General features: G+C 38.2%; 1 protein-coding gene across 1 annotated transcript; it reads right to left on the bottom strand.

Annotated features, from left to right (window-relative positions):
* Positions 1-2,303: 2,303 nt before the first annotated feature.
* Positions 2,304-6,046, bottom strand: LOC120059159 (prefoldin subunit 4-like). The gene is made up of 4 exons (XM_039007998.1): positions 6,020-6,046; positions 5,250-5,357; positions 3,706-3,846; positions 2,304-3,440 (listed from the first exon to the last, which is right to left on the bottom strand). Exons 1-4 carry the CDS (start codon positions 6,044-6,046, stop codon positions 3,309-3,311), a joined length of 408 nt encoding a protein of 135 aa, XP_038863926.1. The 3' UTR covers positions 2,304-3,308.
* Positions 6,047-8,581: the final 2,535 nt, after the last annotated feature.

The following is an 8,581-nucleotide window of genomic DNA, read 5'->3' as shown; positions in this document are numbered from 1 at the left end:
GGTGAAGTGAAATTAAAAATAACATGTTTCAAAAAATTATTTAAAACAAAAACAGAAAAGTTGTGCATGCATATATATTCACCCCCTTTGCTAAGAAGTCCCTAAATAAGATCTGGTGCAACCAATTACCTCCAGAAGTCACAGAATTTGTTTAAAAAAGTCCACCTGTGTGCAGTCTAGATGTCACATGATCTGTCACATGATCTCAGTATATATACACCTGTTCTGAAAGGCTCCAGAGTCTGCAACACCACTAAGCAAGGTACACCACCAAGCAAGCGGCACTATGAAGACCAAGGAGCTCTCCAAACAGGTCAGGGACAAAGTCGTGGAGAAGTATAGATCAAGGTTGGGTTATAAAAAAATATCAGAAACTTTGAACATCCCACGGAGCACCATTAAATCCATTATTAAAAAATGGAAAGAATATGGCACGACAACAAACCTGCCAAGAGAGGGCCGCCCACCAAAACTCACAGACCAGGCAAAGAGGGCATTAATCAGAGAGGCACCAAAGAGACCAAAGATGGAAGGAGCTGCAAAGCTCCACAGCGGATAGGAGTTTCTGTCCATAGGATCATTTTAAGCTGTACACTCCACAGAGCTGGGCTTTATGGAAAAAAATAGCAAATGTGTTTGGTGTTCGCCAAAAGGCATGTGGGAGATTCCCCAAACATATGGAAGAAGGTACTCTGGTCAGATGAGACAAAAATTGAACTTTTTGTCCATCAAGGAAAATGCTATGTCTGGCGCAAACACAACACCTCTCATCACCCCGAGAACACCATCCCCACAGTGAAGCATGGTGGTGGCAGCATCATGCTGTGGGGATATTTTTCATCGGCAGGGACTGGGAAACTGGTCAGAATTGAAAGAATGATGGATGGTGCTAAATACAGGTAAATTCTTGAGGGAAACCTGTTTCAGTCTTCCAGAGATTTGAGACTGGGACAGAGGTTCACCTTCCAGCAGGACAATGACCCTAAGCATACTGCTAAAGCAATACTTGAGTGGTTTAATGGGAAACATTTAAATGTCTTGGAATGGCCTAGTCAAAAGCCCAGACCTCAATCCAATTGAGAATCTGTGGTATGACTTAAATATTGCGGTACATCAGCGGAACCCATCCAACTTGGAGCTGGAGCAGTTTTGCCTTGAAGAAGGGGCAAAAATCCCAGTGGCTAGAAGTGCCAAGCTTATAGAGACATACCCCAAGAGACTTGCAGCTGTAATTGCTGCAAAGGTGACTCTACAAAGTATTGAGTTTGGGGGGGGTGAATAGTTATGCACGCTCAAGTTTCCTGTTTTTTTGTTTTATTTCTTGTTCGTTTCACAATAAAAAATATATTGCATCTTCATAGTGGTAGGCATGTTGTGTAAATCAAATGATACAAACCCCCCCAAAATCTATTTTAATTCCAGGTTGTAAGGCAACAAAATAGGAAAAATGCCAAGGGGGGTGAATACTTTCGCAAGCCACTGTAAGTGTCGTAACATAGAATAGTGTTATTGTGGCCACAAGTTTTCATATTTTATTTCCTTACTTGTATTCTGCCATGAGTAATCTAAAATGCTAATGTATCCCCAAGTCGTTAGAAATTGCAGACAGTGTTCCTCATATTTTTGTAGATCAAAAACACTGCATTATAGATCATAATAGTATTTGCTCATCTTTATATTATTCATGGATGTGATGTGCTTTGGTTCCATCCTGCAGGATTATATAACCCATTGTTGATTCTGAGATACTGTTATTATTAACCAGAAAAAAATAAGTTAATGTGTAGGTGCATGATTTTAGCTGGTAGCTCCTTTGTTATGTTTAAATATTAACATTAAACTATCAAAATAAAGTCACACACTCCATGTATAAACACCCAGCAATTTAATGGGTATTTACCAACATTTCGGCATCACTGTGCCTTCCTCAGGGTGACCCTGATGCTGAAATGTTGGCAAATACCCATTCAATTGCTGGGAGTTTAAACATGGAGTGTGCAACTTTCTTTATTTTGATAGTTTATTCACTGTTAGTCAACACCTCCACACCTGTTTTTTAAAATATTAACATTGTCAGACATATTGATCTGTTCGTCACACATGCTTAATTATTAGAGCTATGTGATACATTCGAGTTTGCCACTTTTGGTATGAGTAAATTTGGTAAAATAACTAAATAATTGCTAATTGATTTCATCAATCCAAAAGCATGTATATTCTCTTACAAATCAGCAGGATGCCTTTCTATTTGAATCAATTTTGAATCTAACAATCAATCAACAAAAAATACTAAAATTCCCATACCTTGTGCAGCAGAATTGTAAGAACTTTCTTTATAGGTTGTCCACACTGGCGAAATACATAAACAATCAAAAAACAAAAACAAACACAAATACATTTGGTTCTATTTAAGATGATCAGTGCACCAAAATAAAAATCTATTTTTTTTCAGTCCTGCTAGGTATTTTTGACCAGAAATTAAACTACAGATTGCACCTTTAAGATACACTTTGGGATATACACACACAGTAGCCTACATGTTTTGGTCTTAAATCAGTTGAATCTGAATACAATAGTATTAATTTCTGTTCCATAACCAAATCATAAACATTTTTTTAAAATCCACAAGGACTACATTACCCTCTTTACTTTATGGTTTAAGTGGCTTTTATTGTTTAGTACTTGCACTGGGATTCAGTAATATAGGCCCGTGGACTGATTTTTCTCATTATGGTAAAAGGACATGTAGCGGTTCCTGTCAGCGGCGTACTTGCTCCCCTGAACTGTGACATTCCCTGCACTAGTGACATTGGCTGCCTCTGCTCACTTATTTTCTTCAACCACATTAAACTCCACAGTTTCTCCATCTGCAAGCACTGCAAAGGTAAATCCTTGGGTTGTTTTCTTTATGGTAATCTGGTGTATAAAGACATATTCTGTGTCAGTCCATAGGGCCATATATTACTGAGACCCAGTGCAAGTACATACAAACAAAAAATAACAAAAATCAAGTGGTACATTCACCGACATTCATACAAAATAAAACTGTACAAAATAAGACCATAAATAAGACCATTGATTTTTTTTTTTGATGCTGAGAAGAGGACAAACATGTTGGTTTGGCAAGCATCCTGTCAGCACTGTGTGGATCGGATAATATGCGAGCTGCTTGAAAACTCCATATGTAAAGAGATAGTTGCCCACTTAGCCTGATCCCAGATATGTTTGTAGCATCTTATCAACAACTATAATCATTGATTAATTGTCATACTAAACAGCACAAACAGATCTAGGACCGGGCTAAGCACTCAGCTTTCATCTGCTTCCAGGTTGATGTTGTTCCCAAACTTGGCATAGAGCTGGACCTTCAGATCACCTAACAAATGTTGTATCTTTGACACCTTCCCTTCCAGGTCTTTAATCTCCTGCTGCAGTAGTTCCTGTAGCCACAAACATTGCACGTTAATAGAAATATTTATACTAAGGTTTGACATAGTAATAAATCAGAATTGTTCAAATGATTTAAGTTGCATTCTTAGTAATAGGGTCAACCATAATACCTTGACATCTCGGCCTTCGGCTTCATTATGAAACATGAATTAAAATGAGTTAAATAGCCCATCCATGTTTGCCTTAGGAACAGGCATCCCGGTTTCTGAGGTTGGCTCATACCCCTAACATGAGTCATATCATAGTAACCAATACCTTTGCAGCTTCCAACATCTCTTGGGTCTCTTCCTGAATGTGACTGATGAAGACGTCGCCAATCTGATACGGGACGAGCAGAGTGTCATCCTCAGCCATCATCAGGTCATCACTGGCATCCTGCAGATTCTGTAGAGATTTCTGAGAAGAGAAGAAAGCAGATTGCTGGTAGGGCTGGGCGATTTGGCCTAAAACTCAAATCTCGATTTGCTCAAACTTGTGGCCGAGTCAAAATATATATGGTGATTTAAATTATTTTATCAAAATAGTTGTACCTGCTTTTTTTGTTGTTGCAATAATCACTGATCTGGCTTTCAGGTCTGTCTATAAAAATGCCCTTATTGATACAAATTTAACCAGAACCATGCATAATGCACATTCACTAATAATGTAGCAGGCATTATAGAAAATGAACACCGGTCTCATAAACAATCTCTCAAGCACAAGCCAACATGCTAGTGAGTAGCAAGCTAATATTTATATTTGAAGTTTAGCCAACTTGGATCTAGGTATAATTTCACAAGCTCTGAATTCAGCTAACAACGCAAAACAGTTCAATTGTTATGAACACAACCTTCTGTCTGTCTCAACTGTTTGAACAGCATGCTAGCCTGTCCACTTTGTTCAGATGTTGAACTCAAGTGGCCTACCTTATTTCTCAGAATGAGAACGAGTTGACAATTCCTTATATAATAGATTTATGCTTATTGCTCATTTATACAACAGACTAAACAGCTAGTATAGGAATCTTTATTTGACTAAAACGCTGCTAGCGATACGTGGTACAGTAATGCACGCGCGAAAAACTGAGCATAACATTTCCAGAATGAATGTTCATTGGTAACGTTACATCGGTTTTAGTAGTGTCTGCTCTGCTCGAGATTTGAGGAGTTATAACATGAACTGGGTATGGTTCGAAATGTTAACTTCTCTATTGCAGTTAAATAATGTCTCCATATGACCGATTCTGTTGGACCAAAATAGCGAGTTGAAACGGTTTGTCAGAGAGGAAGTGATCTCTCATCTTTGTTGTCGTGAGTGGCAAAAGGGGAGGGGCTTTCAGAAAGAGGAGAAGCGAGAGGTTTCACTCTCGACAAAATCTGTCCAAAATAATCCCAATGCGTTTATAAACGCTTATTTTGAACGTAAACTTGTCGCCTGCATTCCTACCTTTGGGACAACGACTCCCATTGTTAGGGAGGAGACATGAGCATCTCGTCATTATATACAGATCTCTGGTGTAAATGGGAAGGTGCACAGAAGGTGCGAACGAGACCAAAGATACAACATGACAAGCGGACATAAACGCTCATGAAAACGAAAAATACAACAAAAATGATTCTGCGTTACAGGCATTTGGAATATCACGCGCAAAAACAAATTAAAATAAATAAGATATATTGTTCAGACCTAATTTATGCTTATAGTTAGACTACTGTATATAATATACCGGTAGTGACATGATGTACTAGAATAAGAAACAAGTCTAAAGAAAATCGAATGAATCTGATTTTCATGATCATTACACTAGATTGACCACTTACCTTTTTTGCTTCTATTTCATCTTTAAATTCTGTCATTCGATTTGTGTTTCTGGCAAATGTATTAATCTTCTTCTGGTCTTCAAATGTGACATTGACATCTTCAACTGACTGTGAATGAGAAGAAAATACTGCTTGTAGACAATTAGCCTAGCTATATTGATATCTATAGGTAAAGAACAGAACACAGTTAAACTTGTTAGATGTCAAATAGGGATAAGAAAAGTGAACAACTAGCAGGATACCTTATGGGAGGATTGGTAGCTAGCAAGCTAGGCAACATATAGCTGCATAGGATAACAAACTAGCTGAACGTTTTTATCCAAATGGTACCATCATTAAACTAAAAACCATAGCTAAATAAATCAGTAAGTACCTAAGAAATTGTGGATAGATTGGTCGTTTGTAGATAACCATCTTAGCTAGCTAGTAAAGTAACCTAACGTAAACTGGCAACCGGATCGTTAACGTTACTACTGCTGCTAGCAGCTTGCTCACTAGCTGTGATCCCAACGCACGAGAGCACGAATATCAATATAGTTTGACAATTAATTATATATATATTACCTTTATTTAACTAGGCAAATCAGTTAGGAACAAATTTGTATTTACTATAACTGCCTTGTTCAGGGGCAGATCTAACAACTTTTCAGTGACTGGCCCGACGCTCTAAACACTAGGCTACCTGAATTGATTTGTTTACAATCTAAATTGTTTTAGATAATTACTAAACAAATGATATGGGTGATTAATTCAAACAAGTTTCAGCTTACAACTGTCTTCTTCACGGTAGCCGCCATCTTGCTTTTGCTTCAGGAAAAAGTCGACTTCTTTACATACGATACGGTTAGTGACGATTAGTACCAAAGACCCATACCGCCACCTAGTGGATATTCTTCTTCTTTTATGGTATATTGGTGATTGCACAATTTAATGTGCATTCCGCCACCTACTGTGCGGGATGGAAACATGATTCCCAAAAAGGAACAAGATACCAAAACAACTACCAAACTACCAACAAATAAATTAAATAAACTAAATCAAACAACTTTTATGTAAAAAAATATGTAAAACAGATCTCATTCCTACACAGGCTCAAGGGGAACCTGGGAGGGCGGGTCTTCCGGCGCCATTACCCCTTTCAAGTCTTCAGATGTAAAATCCTTAAGTCCCAAAAACCTTTCTGCCGCAGCCACAATAATGACCAGTTTCTTAAATGTCTTTGAGACTTGTGCCATACAGTTTATAACTGTGGCAATGAATGCCACAAAATCCACCTTTTGAACACACAGGGTATCTTTTGCCTTGCAGCAAACATTTACTACAGGCTGTGGTGCGTCCACTACCATATCTTCATTAGCATCACTAGTTTTCTCAATTATTTTAATCACCTCCTCATAGGAGATTCGATTGACTGCTCTAACTTTTGCCACCTCAATCTCCTTCACCCTTACAGGGCACTCCAGGAACTCAGGATAATGATCCCGACAACAATTGCAATACCGTCGTCCTTCTACACACCGTTCTTCAATAAATCAAATCAAATTGTATTGGTCACATACACATGGTTAGCAGATGTTAATGCGAGTGTAGCGAAATGCTTGTGCTTCTAGTTCCGACCATGCAGTAATATCTAGCAAGTAATCTAACAATTTCACAACAACTACCTTATACACACAAGTGTAAAGGAATGAATAAGAATATGTACAGGTATACTCTGTTCTCAATATACTCTGTCTGTCTGCACACACTTGAAACATGGCCAAATCCTTTACAATTCTTACACTGCAATGGTTTGGGGAGGAAATCTCTTACAGCGTATCTTACATAACCAAGATTCACATGCGTAGGTATTTGCTCTTTATCAAAAAACAACAGCAATGGCAAACTTTCTTCTTTTTCTCCATTCACCCAGCGGGTCAGACGCCGGGGACCAATCACACCAGGAATTCTCTTCAGGGATTCAACCTGAACATCTGTTGTCACCCCTGAAATGACTCCTTTGACTGGTGCTCTACTTCGAAGTTAAAAACACAAAACTTCTGTTGTCCGGATTATTTTGAAGCTCACTGCAATCTTCCTCTGTTCTTCAGAAATACAATGCATCAAAATAAGACCGCTCCTGGTCCCTCTGACAGACTCCACTTTTCCCAGCGCATACTTCAGCATTTTTGACACCTCAAAGGGGTCTCCCACATATGCATCCTTACTCACCAAACACATCCCAACAAGAAGTGATTCATTATCATTCCTACAAGTATCCTCCAGTCCAATTTTAGACAATTTCCTTTTTGTTCCATTTTTCGATACGACTTTTGTCCATTCAGAACAATCATCTTCACCAACTTTGCTGGACGCGCTGATTGATCGAACTTTTCATCCACTTCCACCATCTTTCCTCAATTGACACAGTCCCACCATTCTCATGTGCCCATCCACCTAGAGGATCTTGCATGAAATTAGTAATTAAATCTTTTTTGCAGGCCAAATTGATAATCTAATTTTATGGCCTCATTTTAAAACCACAAAATGTATTGATAACTGTATTGTCCTGCAAATGATTTCTGAAAGCCAATTGAACTATATCTTCCAAGGGAATTACAAAGACTTATGGCACTAAAACTCGAATATGGAATGTTTTGCTTATAGCAAAGAGTTGCAAAAAGTGGGCTTAAGCATTTCTACATTTCCACTCATATGCCTACCAGAGTCACTGCATTCCAAAAGTACAATAACTCTACACGTGATTGGAGTAACCGGAACTTCTGCTCTGTAAATAATCAGAACAAACAGAACTGCTCCCAAGTTCAAATATTGGCAGAATGTATGAGTTGTCGAAAGGCAGCTACGGGCAACTTACTCAGATTTATTATAACAAAGATGAACATGGCAAATACAATTTATAAAGTTCATTTAAAATACATATATGTTAGGGTTTGTTTAGATAACAAATAGCACAAGATCAATGTTCTATACTATAAACAGCCCATTGATGATAAATGCATAGTTCAAGTGATGCTCCAGAGCTTTTGTATAATTTCAGCCAGGAGTTTTGAAAGTAGTGCTCACAAGCCAAAACCGGTCCCCAATTCATAAATATGTTACACATTTTTAAGTGCTTGGGATCCCTGACTGCATCTTTAAATATTCCTTCTTTAATTTGAAATATCTTGGTGTCACGGCTGTCTTCTTCCTCCTCCTATTAGGAGGGAAAGTTTGAAGGATCGGAGAACCAATATGCAGCGTGGTATGTGTTCATCTTGTTTTTAATAGAAAGAGAACACTTTGCGAAACCAATACAAAAACAATAAACGACGACCGTGAAGCTAAATAAC

The sequence above is a fragment of the Salvelinus namaycush genome, chromosome 14 (genome assembly GCF_016432855.1).
Source record: "Salvelinus namaycush isolate Seneca chromosome 14, SaNama_1.0, whole genome shotgun sequence".
Classification (NCBI taxonomy): Eukaryota; Metazoa; Chordata; class Actinopteri; order Salmoniformes; family Salmonidae; genus Salvelinus; species Salvelinus namaycush.
The sequence above is the reverse complement of the archived record's forward strand: the minus strand, read 5'-3'. Positions and strand labels throughout refer to the sequence as shown.

Bases quoted from the DNA above. Each gene is read 5' to 3' on its own strand.
- LOC120059159 (XM_039007998.1), bottom strand. From the start codon at position 6,046: ATGGCGGCTACCGTGAAGAAGACAGTT. The intron at 5,358-6,019 runs GTAAGCTGAAAC...TCTCATTCACAG, and splicing joins CTACCGTGAAGAAGACAGTT to TCAGTTGAAGATGTCAATGT. The intron at 3,847-5,249 runs GTAAGTGGTCAA...TTCTCTTCTCAG, and splicing joins ATGAAATAGAAGCAAAAAAG to AAATCTCTACAGAATCTGCA.